This window comes from Rhipicephalus sanguineus, chromosome 1, assembly GCF_013339695.2.
Source record: "Rhipicephalus sanguineus isolate Rsan-2018 chromosome 1, BIME_Rsan_1.4, whole genome shotgun sequence".
Lineage (NCBI taxonomy): Eukaryota > Metazoa > Arthropoda > Arachnida > Ixodida > Ixodidae > Rhipicephalus > Rhipicephalus sanguineus.
In genome coordinates this window covers 219,305,148-219,318,037 of record NC_051176.1, presented here as the reverse complement: position 1 = coordinate 219,318,037, position 12,890 = coordinate 219,305,148, and the positions used below count along the sequence as shown (strand labels likewise).

Below are 12,890 nucleotides of genomic sequence, written 5' to 3'. Positions count from 1 at the left end.
TGACGAGATAGTCAGTGTGGCGAGGTTTTTTGGCGCCCATGCCGCACTCTTGAAGGTTGTCCCGCACGAGGTGGCAGTGAAAGGTGGTGTAGCGTGCTTTTGTTGTCATCTGTTAAAAGCGTGCAGTACACTTTACGTTATGCCAACTGCACAGCCGAGCAGGTAGCTGAAAGCGCTTGCTGTGATTTTCTTCTGGCAAAGAGTAACACTGACCTACAGGAAGTTCTTGGGAAGCTAGAAAAGCTAAATAAGCAGATGATCGAAGCAGACGTACAGAAAGACCAGCAGTAATCTGCTAGATCATATCACTGATCATGAGCAATGTCCTACTGTTATGTGACTACAATTGTTGTGCAATCACAACTTTTTACGTTATTTTTGATAAGTATGATACTTTTTCGTTTTTTTTTTTTTCTTCTTTCGAATTTTTGAGGTGAACCAAGTTTCCAGAACCTTTTTTTTTTTAATTATTTCATATGTTCGTTACACAGGCTAGATAGGTCGCATGGTATGTAAAAAGGTAGTGTAGTTATACCTGGCTATAATCTGTTAAAAAAAACTTTCTCCAGAGGCTGTTTCAGTGTTATGTGTATTATAAGCCAATTGAAATGTGTGCTTGTCCCCCCAAGTGGTTACAAATTTTTTTCAAGCTCCTAGGACGACATATTAAATGCCGCTAACTGCTCCAAATCAAGGTTCTTCTGCTCCAAAATCGAAATTTTGCTGCTCCAAAAACTGCATGTTTCACCTTTTTGCTTATTTGAGCATTAAAACTAAACCAGTAGCTTTATAGCGCCGAATGGGCTCGTGTGAATATGCATATGGAAAAATTTTGATATCCCTGCTGCAGTGGTCTGGTGGTTATGGTGTTTGACTGCTGACCTGAAGGTCACGGGCCCGAATCTTGGCCACAGCTGCCGCATTTCGATGGAGGCAGAATGCTAGAGGTCCATGTGCTTAGATTTAGGTACATGTTAAAGAACTTCAGGTTGTAGAAATTTCCGGAGCCCTCCACTACGGAGTCTTTCATAATCGTATCGTGGTTTTGGGACATGAAACCCCAACGATTATTATGAAAAATCTTGATGGACTTATGTCTACTAACTTGAAGATTAAAAAAGAGTCTACCAAGTGTTTTAACTCAAAAACTATAACAGATAGCTTAAAACTGATTTCAGTTAGAATATCAGCATAACAAATTGCATCTGCATGCCAAATTTCGTCAATTGATCCCCATAATAGCAATACTTTTCATTGCCGCGTCCCCCCTTAGGCTTTTAATACCTGCCTGAGTTGCAAAATGGGATGTCTGCCAGAATTAGAAAATCATTGCAAGCTTTTTATTCTTTTTTCCCTTTTCATGTATATATGCAGGACCTGATACCCGATATTGAAGAGCCACTATCCAAGCCCAAAGAGCTTGAAGAGGAGCATGTCACTGCATCTGTTGGAGAGTCACCAGTCACAGAGCAGGAGGAAGCTTCTGACGAGCCACCAGCTAAACTAAAGGTTGTAGATGATGAACCTACTAGTGAAGAAATGCCACCCTGCAGTGACAACACAGAAAAAGATCAGGAAAAGGGGGAAGATGGAGAGCCTAGTCACGGTGAAAAGTCTACAAAGGGTGACAGGATTGACAAGGCTTCAAGAGATGAGAAACCTAATGATGATAGGCTTCCAAGGAGTGAACGCTTCTCTCGAGATGAAAAGGAGAAGCACTCTGGCAGGGATGAGAAGACAAACAAAGCTGAAAAACCTCCGAGAGAAGTTAGTAGAGATGATAAGCATGGAAGGCATGAAGCAAGCACAAAGGAAACAAAAGGGGCCAGAGAAAGGGTGTCGCCAATTACAGCACCAACTGCTGAGCGCAAGGCCCTCCATGTGATCTCAGACAGAGCACCCTTGTCTAAAAGGTAAGCTTAGAAATATCAAATTTTTATCATGTGCTACATATTGCAGTGAAATATACTAGAAGTGGAATGGGGCAGCTATCATTGGATGCAGTACAGTATACTATATACAGACTGTATAATTCAAACTCGAGGGCGTAAGAAAACTGACGTGTTTTTATTCATTCTCAGGGTGGCAGCGTCATAGACGGCACTAAATGATTGCCATTGAAGTTTTTAGACAGCAATTATACGGGACTCGTTATTATACGGCACTTGCACGCATGTGATATTAAGGGACGAAATTGTTGTCCCAGGATAGCGGGTAGCCACTTTCTAATCTTAGTATACTTTTCCGCATGACACCAGTGAAGTGCGGTGAAAGTGACTTGAGAACCATTACGCACACGATAGAGCAGGACCACACCGTCTCAATTTCTTTTTTCTTTTTCAACCAACATTTTACTGTTAGTGTGTGCAGTTTGAGAATAGTAGGATACAGCTTCAAATAACAGCAGTTGGCAACAAAGGTAGATCGATTGAACAGGTCCGTATTATTCTACCACCCACTCACAGAGGCAAACAAACTCAATTTCATAAGGCCTTTTCGAAATGGCATTGTGCTTGATACTTTTGGAGTTTCTGCTGTTCTTGAAGAGCCTTTTCATCAGTAGAAGCGCTCGAGGTGTGCAACAGATATGGAATGTGTGCAGTCTGAGCGTTTCCCTCTTTAAAGGGCGCGGTATAGTTCATTTTACTTCTGAGCAGAGTTGCCAGATGCTACCGAGCTAACAAGCAAATAATCATCACAAAATAAGCCCCCAAAAAAGCGGCGTGACTTTCGCGAAGAATCCCAAAAGAAGTGGAAACTTAATGAATTTTCCCATTCTTGAAAATATTTTTAATTATTATAAAAAATGTCAGTCAAATACGAAGGGGGGTTGAAAAAATCACTTAATTATTTTGTACAGTAACAAACATGCTATTAGTGAATGACAAACGCGCTATTGGTGAACACGACGATCACTAAAATAACTATACTGCAAGCCCAAAATGCAAGCCCAAAAAAAAAATGTGACAGACAACTGGAAAATTCTGCAAGCGACTCTACAAAAAAAAAAGAAGCCCAAATTCGCTTATTATAAGCGGGACTGGCAACTTCGCTTCTGAGCCCCCCTTGCTTTGTGTGTGTGTGTGTGGGGGGGGGGGGGTGCTGTGATTTTTCATCATTGGACAGAACCACTAAAAAGCTGCTGTTGGCTTGCTGGCTTGGTGTCTGAACTGGTTGCTGGTGTTGCGGGCAACCTTTTGAGATAGCGCATTTGTCAAGCATTATCCAAAGGCACATAATTTTATGCTCGGTTTCATGATTTCTGGGCGCTGTGAAACGGTAAACGCTGTCGTCGGGGGCGTTCTGTCAATTCGGATGCTGAGTCTGAGGATGGGTTCAATTCCAACCGCAGTGGCTGTGGTTCAATAGAGGTGAAACCCAAGATGTGCATATATAGTGCAGCGTCAGCGCACCTTAAAGGGACACTAAAGGCAAATAACAGTTTATGTCAGACTGGACGGTCGGTGATTGAGAGCATCTAAAATGTCAATATTATGCACAACAGCACTTTAGTAATAAAGAAATTAAGGTAAATGTAGGACACGATTGGCGCCACCAGTGGGACGTACCGTTACGGTAGCCCGATGACATAAAAGGCCATAAAAGGTAGTTTTGTTATCGCGCCAGAAACCACAGTGCCGACTATCGGGCACTGAAGGGCAGGCATGGCGAATGCTCCGTCACAAGGCCTTTCCAAGGTGGGCGGTTTGAATCACACTCACGGTGTGCAGACCACTAGAACATAATCTTAAAGGGGCCCTCCAACACTATTCAAGCCCCCATTTTTTACTTGCGGGTTGCGTAGACTGATGGCTGGGGATAATTTTAGCACAAGTCTAAGCACCGATATCAAATTATTTAGTATTTTAGTCACGCGTTGAAGTCGCTACATCGCTGCTGACCGCATCAGCGCGTAGTGGCGCTTGCCAGAACTATTGCGGACGGAAATGACGAAGATGAGCGCTGGCCTATGATTGGATAAATGTAACGTTAGAAGTAATAACGGGATTGCATTAAAGTTGAGATTATTATTGTGTTTCGTTTTTCTTTTCTGTGCTTTTTCAATGAACTTCGAATACAGTCGACGTCCGATTTCCCGGACCCTCAAGGGACCGCGAAAACGTCCGGAAAATCGGGCAGTCCGGAAAAACGAATGCACGTGAAAACGCACATTTTTGGTAGGTATTTTTCGCTGACGGAGAGGGTCACAGCCGGAGTACAAGATTCCCATAGCAATTCAGCCAATGCATCGTTTAGGTGGCTCTGAAAAGAGCCGTTTATAAAAAAAAAATACGACGTGGCCGGCACTACCTCATATTTCAGCACTTGGGCGCAAAGAAGTCGCTTATTTTCTTTTGCACGGTCCGCTTGCCCGCGATTATGTCTGCCTCAATTTCAGTCAACGTCATGTTGCCGCTGTACACCAATGACAGTGTCATCAGTGCTCGCGTCAACTCCGAGCTCGTTGGCTGTGTAGGAGCTGGCTCTTCGTTCTCGGTGTCGGAGTCATCGGAATCCTCCGTAACTTGATGAATGTTTTCGTCATCGGTCAACTCCGCACATAGCTCGAGGTCTTTGTCAGCGTCGGCGAAGCCCTCAAGGGTTATCTCGGCTGAAATCAACATGCCGCCAGCGCGCAGATCGTCGAAGGCAACGTCCGCGGATGGCAGTTCGTCATCGTGAGCCTACGAGGTGGCTTTGTGCGCTTCGAAGGCGCGGACGAAGACGAAGGAGCAGTCGGTGCCATTGCTGTAAACGGCGAATCCGCTCGACGAAAAGCGCAGCACGAAACAGCTAGGAACTCGGTGGATGCTGAAGGTAGCGCGCAGCAGCAAACGATCAACCGCAGACACGACCGCAGAGCTGGCACAGCTAACAAAACAACACGTGAACGAACCACGGAACGAACACAGTGAGGTTTGGCTTGGCTAAGCTACGGCTGGCAACGGATTGACACGTGCGGTTTCGAGATTACGGCAGCCGCGGCGCGGTGCGGCGTTGCTGCTGATGCGAGTATGGTGGGTTCAAGGATATGAAAATGAAAACAACCAAGATGGCGGCGTTGGTGTTGACTTTGGGTCGGCGGTTAACAGTAAAAAGTCCGGGAAATCGGATGGCGAAGGCTATAAGCGTCCGGAATTTCGGACTTTTTAATACATTGACTCTACGGGGAACTTGACGGTGCCACAGATGAGTCCGGGAAATCGGGCATGTCCGGAATTTCGGGCGTCCGGGAAATCGGACGTCGACTGTAGCCGCCGTCGCGACAAAAAATATCACTACTACCACAAAGTACGACAGAGGCACTGGTTGCCATTTCGCCTCTTTTTTTTTTTCCTGCGCCGGCCAGATGTCCATATGAAATGCTTGTCCCTCTTCCTTCTTTTTGCGTCTGTACGTTTGCGAGCTGCCTCTTTCCGCATGTGCGGTAGGCTCATGATTGTTGTTGAAACGGTGTAAGTAATCCTCTTCGTTGAATTGTTGTCGCTGCGCACTTGTAATTCGTCGGGCTGCTCACCGAACAACCCGCGTAGGGGCGACCGTGTTTAACTGCCCATGCCGCTCCACAAGTTCCCTTCTCGGAATAAGAGGAGGGTATGACATGGAATGTCGTTGTAAGGAACAGCAGACAAAGCCTCGCCAGCCTCGCTTCGAAGCAGTAACGCCCGTTCAAGGTCTGACAAGTCAGGTTTCAGGAACCACATTTGTTACTATGGCAACGACGTCAACAAAACGTTGGAAAGGAGAAGCAACAATGGTGTGCGAGCTTCCCCTACATAAGAGCTTTCAGCCCATTTCATTGGAGCGCCATCCGACGTCACAGCAGAGAGTGAAATGTGGTCACGTGACCCCGCGAAAATCGAGTTGAGGGTAGACATTTTTTTTCTTGTATTTTGAATTTTCTAAATTGAATAACTTCGTACTGCGTGCCGCCATCGCTGCCGTTCTTGCTGCACTAGTTCGTCCGTACTTCAGTCTACGCGATCCACGAGTAAAAAGTGGGGGGTTGCAGAGTGTTAGAGGGCCCCTTTAACGGAACGGCATTAAAGAGCTCGTTTCGCAGAAATTCTGGTGTTGGTGTTGTTGGCTGTCAGCGAAAAATGGGCGTTGTCTGTGGACGAAAATTCGAAACATGCAAATACAGTCAACGTCTGATTTTTTTTGGACTCCCTAGGGACCGTAAAATCGTCCGAAAAATCGGGCAGTCCGAAAAACCGAATTGATGTTTTTTACTTCGCTCGAGCGGTCAAATCACCACAGCCACATCCAAAATATTCTGAAGGCATGCAGTACACTGATCAGGCTTTTCCATGCTCGCACAGGCTCTCGTGAATGCGTTCAGCACCTGCAGGGAGCCCCACTTTGACCATGTGCTAAGCGGCACCCGTCGCACCACCGAAGCCACAAAGTGATGAGAAAATTTCGACTCTATTTGAAACGATGACGTGGAACACAAAGGCTGTGGTGGGAGAGACTTGTCCAGCTTTCCCCGATGTGTGTGCGTGTGTGCGTAAACGGTGTACTACTGTACGAAAATCTGCGTCTGCGCCACTTTATCAGAACGCAGCATTTGCTGCCACGCGGAGCGATCGTTCCTAATTGTGTGCAGCACGTCGGCTACAAGGCTCATGCCATCAGCAGAAGGAACTTGATGTGGGCGAATTGGTGTAGCATACTGGAAAATTTAACGTTGCGCAAAACACACGAGGACTAGAAGGAACACTTAGCATGTGATGATGTGACGTGTGTTTTTTACATGTATAAGTATCAGTGTTTCCTGAAATAAGCTTCAGTTGTTAGTTTGCGCTTGTCTGTTTAAGTGTTCCTTTCTAGTCCTCGTGTGTTTTGCGCAACATAAATTTTCCTCATGCCATCACTGGGCGCTTGCTGTACCATATGAACATGTTTGCTGTAACTGTTCATCATGCCCATTATGCTACTGACTGCACACGGGCGAGGTGGTTGTGATCTGCTTTCATTCTTGAAGGCAAGGCATCTGTGCAGTGCATTTAGCGGTCACGTACAACGAGGCAGCGTGAACGGTAGTGCGGTGTGTTCGGGTTTTCGCCTATTAATAGTGTACAGTACACATCCCATTCCACATGTACTACTGTGCAGTTAGCTGAAGATGCTAGTCATAATAAGGCTGCTAGCGATTAAATCGTACTGGCACGTTTGCAGCCATCACACCTCTGTGTATCCGGTGCTTATCCAAAGGGCATTGCGGCAAAGCTGACTTGAAATGCACTATAGCCACAAACAGATGGCCTTACAAAAGTGCTGGTTAGAGTCTGCAAGAAGATCAACGTGGCAGGGGTGATGGCTTCAAATAATGCCATTTTGGACCTGAAAATCTACCAGAAAATCAGAAAAATTGGACGCTGAAGACTACCCGCGTCTGAAATTTTAAAAGTTTTTATACATTGACTTCTATGGGGCTTTTGACGGTGCCGCGATAGCGTCCGAATTTTCACGCTTGTTCGTAAAATCGGCAGTTGCCTGTAAATAATAAATTTTCGGTTCAAGTGGGAATCAAACCAGGGCCTTCTGCATGGCAAGCAGGTGTTCTACCATGGAGCCACGCTAGTGCTCGAAACTGATTCCGAGAAAAAAACCTATACGAATGTCATGTATGGAAGGAGTCTCTTTAATACATTTAATATTGTGCGCCAGAAGCATAGAATCGCACCTGGTGTCAAAACTTCTGAATTGTGCTATGAGTGGATAGTTTAAAGGCCCACCTACTACAAAGCACTCAGGCTTAATTAATCATTATCAGCAACAGCATGAGCATTGTGGGCAGCTGTGCAGGTGCACATGTTGCCTTGTGGAGCCGTAGTGGCACTTTTCAGTTGTACTTGCTGTAGGAATTCTAGGATAGTTTGAAACAGCCAATGTTACCTGCACAGACATTCCTTTCCTTGGAGCACGGTTGAGGTGTCCACGAAAAGCGAAGCCAAGCTAGCGATTGAGAAGACAGTGCGAGCAGAGCTCAAATACGTTATTGCATTCTACTCTTGAAGGAAAAGCTCAAGGTCCTCCAAGTTTTAGTCTTTCAAACTAAGCATTTCCTTGGCATGAAAGAAGCAGTACGAAGTTTCTGCTGTGCAAATACGCCAATCTTCACCTACTTATAGCCTTTGGTGTCTCTTTAAGACTCCCATTTGGTGTAAATTATTCCACAGCCGTCCCTCAATACCATTGAGTCGCTTTTGCCACTCTTCTATTGTCAACAAAGAGTTGGAGCTGTCCAATTGTTTTATGCATAAATATGTAGGCTTGTGCGAATATTCGAGCACTTCGAATATTCGAACGAATAATACAGTATTTGAATTCGCTTCGAGTCGAATTTAAATTATTGAAAATTTCGAAGTATTCGAAATGAACGAATAGGTGTCCGCTTATAACCCCCCTGTAAAGGTGGTTTCACTGCTGTGGAGGGGTGCTATGCCGTGAATACACCTTTCCAAAAAAAATTTGCAATGTCCGTGTGTAACCTCCTGTAAAGGTAGTTTCACTGCAGTGGAGGGGTGCTGTACAGTGAGTACACCTTTCCAGAAAAAATCCGCACTGCCGCGAAGCCCCACTTTAAGGTTAAATGAACATATTCCCTCACATCGATTCATCGTTTTTTAAGTTTAAAAACTTGTTATACCGGCTTATATGCTCCAAGTACAGTAAATTTTAAAACGTAATATATTATCATTTGCATTCTACCGAAAGCCAAATCCTGCTACTATTAAAAGTTGCTTCCACTTCCTTTGAACCAAAAAGAATGACATGTGCACATGCCTTGTTACAATTTAAAAAAAATGTGCAGGTTGTGTTGGGTCATGACAAATATGCTCACTTTTCTTTATAATATGTGATATATACTATTCGAATTTGATTCGAAATTATTCGACCAAAATCACTATTCGCTTCGAGTTCGCTTCGAACCTAAAATTTACTATTCGCACAAGCCTATAAATATGCATTTGTGCAGTTCATGCGTCTGTACAGCCTTGAGCAGAATCATCTTAATATAATTTGTGCAGGCCGAATGTGTGATTTGTAAGCACACAGCATGCAATTGGTTTCAGTAACCACGAGCATTAAAAAGTGGAGAATTCGTTTCAAATGGCTTGGGTGCATGCTTCACACACATGCTAGACATTGCCTTATATTAAGCTCACTATTAAGCCTAATTTGAAAGTTTGTGGTCAGGTTTGTGTTCCTTTGTTGTCCTGCACATGCAATGGTTCCACCACCAATAAACATGTTGAAGGGGCTCTGCAACACTTCCGTGAGTTATAATGGAATAGTCTCACGATTAGCACATGATGCTTCATGAATCACATGCCGCAAAATTTTTTAGAATCTGTCAAGTACAAGTGGAGTTGCAGGAATTAGTCGCACGCTTCAAGCGCTTTCTCTCTCCTCTTGTACCAGCGAGCGCACTGAAAGCTACGTAGGGAGGGGGATGACAAGGGGGCAAGAAGGTGCGGCCCTTCGTCAGCGTGCATCATGACCTTGAGCACTTGTTTTTTTCTTCGAAAGCGCGGCTGACTTTCAGTGGGAACGCGAGCGCTTGCACAGGCACACGTCTGCGTCCTGTGGCGAGCACGGCAACTATTCAATTCACAATGCTCAGATCAGCCAATGGCAGTGACTTGGGGTAGGGTATATGGCGCAGTAATTTGGGTATATGGCATCGTTTGTAGAGAGCAGAGGGAGCGATTTTTAGCTGACTTTGAGAATAAATTGTAAATTTCAGGCCTCGCGCTGTGCTATAATGTTTGGCTCGCGTGTTCTCGGTAGCTTCGACTACTGAGCGGCAGCGTTTTCTGGCGATGCTCAAAAAGTGTTGCAGGGCCCCTTTAAAACAAAAAAGTACCCTCGGTGAATGAATGGATTCATATTCTCCTTTGCTGCATACTTTGGTGCTGAGAAATGTGCTTTGGAAACAAAGGCATCTTGATGCTTTCACTTGTAAACCTGATAGTCCCAGAAGTTTTTATTTGAAGTTAGTGTTTAAGTAGTGTACATGTACGCAGGCCTGCAGCAGGCAAGGACGAAGCTGGCCAGCGCAAGTTGGCAAGCCCACCAAGAAACCCAAAGAGCCGCATTTTGTTTGTGCGCAACCTTGTGCGGCCTTTTACGTTGAATCAGCTGAAACAGTTGCTTCAAGAATTTGGAGATACCGTTGACTCTGAGTTCTGGATTGACAAGATCAAGTCCAAATGTTTTGTAACTGTAAGTGCTGTGCTATTTCTTCACTGGCGTTTCATAGAAGACTCCAAATGATTGTGCATTTATGTGCCTTTTTTGTTTTTTTGCAGTATGTATCGGAGGAAGATGCTGTCAAAGCCAGAGAAGCATTACATAACTTGCGATGGCCACTCTGCAATCCAAAAATACTACACGTGGATTTCTCATCACCTGAAGAGGTACATTCATGATGTAGTTACTTGATTACCTAGGATTTTGTGCATGAAGTTTATTACAAGAGGGATTCTTGATGAGGACTTCACAGTATGCTCAAAGCTACATCTTCTAGCTGGTTGTACAGCCTTATTGTAACTCATCCGACAGGGAATTATTTTCACTCTGTCGTATATTGCTTATACGCACAGCTGCTATTATTGGCAAAAAAAAAAAAGCTGACAGGTCTAGTTGAAAGAAACTCAAGTATGATACCTTCTATAGATGAGCAAATGGTCTCCATTGCATTTTAATAACGTCTTAGCAGCTTAACTTGCCAGTGCAAGGCACAGGAACAATAGTTTAAGTGTTTTTTTTTTTTTTTAATGCATAGCGTTCTTCTCCAAGGAGATGCACTTTTATTGTGTCTTTTTTGACCTCTGTGATAGGTGCAAAAGCTGGGATGGCTGGTCTGTCGTGTGCTGTGTCTTTATGTCTGCCTAGTGTTGGGAGACACATTATCTCAAAGTTTCGGGTATGGACTGTAGTAAAAAATAATAAGGTGCGTTAGCTAGCATCTGTCAACGCCGTTCCTCGTGGCCATGAAAATCTGTTGATGGCTGCCATCATACGTGTCGCCATGCTTCTTAATTTGGAAACTAATGTTTGCTGGTATGTATACGGCCAGTGAAACAATGAACTTTACTTAACTAGTAATGTGTAGCACAAAATTTACCACGCACATGTTGCTCTGTGTTTCTGTCTCTCTGTTGTACTTGGTGCAGCACATTACTAGTTCAGTGTGAACCTGTCTTATGTAGTTTGTACTGTTATTGCTGCCAGTGCTTCGACTTCCGGGCAAAATAGCCCCTCTCTCTCTTTTCATAATTGCCTGTTATCTCTTAGCTGGGCAATTATGAAAAAGAAGTGAAGCTCACATGCAAAACACTGTGCAAAGCTGCTTAAACATAACAAACCTAGTCTGATTTTATGAACGGCAGACCCACGCAAGCATAGCGACCTAACCATGGTGCATGCGTACGCTGCATCATTGAAAACGCGGTACAGATGTTTTGTGGTAGACGCAAGTGCGCAAGTCCATTGTCCCCATAGTGCTTTCCCATGCTCTTTGAGATAAGGTGTGCTGACAGTCTAATATGGGTTGTTTCTGGCCATGGAGGCAGCATTTTGATTAGGGTGATATATATAGGTGAACCTCTGTGATATGAATCTCGCAGGGTCATGAAAAGTATTCTTATCATCAGAAAACATGGAAAATGGGTACGGTTAAATCCCCGACAGAGCCTCATAGAGTCTAATGCATTTGCTGATCACCGTAGTGGTTCGTCCTATGCCTACCGGTTAGTGTGTACCTCACGATAACTTTTTGCGCCGTACATGTTTGCTGCGCCGCTAAACTTGCTGGCACCACAATGTGCTGCGAAAGGTTTTCCGCCTTTTCGAGAAGTGCAGAGATTGATCGATCTATGATTCCGACTTCAGTGCGATTGTGGCGATGCCTTTGAGGATAAGCATCAGGAAAAAACGAAAGCGAAGGTGGCTGCCACTGACAAACATGCCAGTATGGCTTGTCGCTGACAACTTATCACAATAAGTATCTTCAGCTATCTGTGGTGTAGCGCTACAGTCGATCCCGGATATATCGAACTCGGGTATATCGAATTATTGGCTATATCGAACAGTTGAGAAATCCCCGTGAATTTTGCATGCAAAAGTATGGGGTTGGTGTGCACGTATATCGAACCCCTGCACAGCGAAACATCCGCTATATCGAACGCTGCCCCGCGCCGAAGCCCAGAAAGATCATTTTTCCTAACAATTATTGATCATTTTTCGGCCGCGTTCTTATAACTTCCAATCCCTCGTCGCACGCAGGCGACGAAATTGCGTTGCTCTAGTTCGTTGCACAGCGCTTGTCAGTTCACCGGTATATTTGACACGCGGTCCGCAGGTTTTAACGCATAGGCTAGTGTTTTTCAAAGAGGCTGATTGCCGAGGGCACCAAAATGAGAATTCGAAGTGACTTCGCAGTCTTGTTGCAATGTTTGCATGCCCTTCCTTGTCTCTTCGCGCACGATGGCATGCGGGCCCGCAAAGCATGGCCTTCGAGATCCGCAACCTCGTGACGTATTTTTTAGTGTTCGGTTTTAAAACGCTGATCTCAGAAGCTATGCTTTTTTTCGCATTTCTTGCCAAAGTAGCGGCTGCAAAGCCACAAGTGCCATCGGTATCGCCAACATGTCGACGGCGGAGAAATGTTTCTTCGTGCAGCGGTGCAGCGTTGTCTTGCAGAATGTGTACTGTGTGTACTTCGCGCTTTGTTCTTGATAAATCGTCATTCGGGAGTCGAACTAAACATTGTCCCGTTCGTAGCAATAAAAATGATAACCGGTGCATGAAACGTCAAGTAAAGCACCGTCGTGCACCGTTTCCTTACGTGCCTTGGTGCCAGGTGACGACTTCGG

At 44.8% G+C, this 12,890-nt stretch overlaps 1 protein-coding gene across 4 annotated transcripts in view; it reads left to right on the top strand.

Annotated features, from left to right (window-relative positions):
* LOC119372300 (apoptotic chromatin condensation inducer in the nucleus) overlaps positions 1-12,890 on the top strand; it is an 84,698-nt gene that overhangs the window by 41,650 nt on the left and 30,158 nt on the right. For all 4 annotated transcript variants that reach the window (XR_005179511.2, XM_037642775.2, XM_049419487.1 and 1 more), the window contains 3 exons: positions 1,375-1,913; positions 10,038-10,236; positions 10,323-10,430. Coding sequence is in view for 3 of the 4 variants with exons in the window: in XM_037642775.2 (XP_037498703.1) it covers positions 1,375-1,913; positions 10,038-10,236; positions 10,323-10,430 (846 nt within the window). In the remaining variant the exon portion in view is untranslated. The remainder of the gene's footprint in view (positions 1-1,374; positions 1,914-10,037; positions 10,237-10,322; positions 10,431-12,890) is intronic.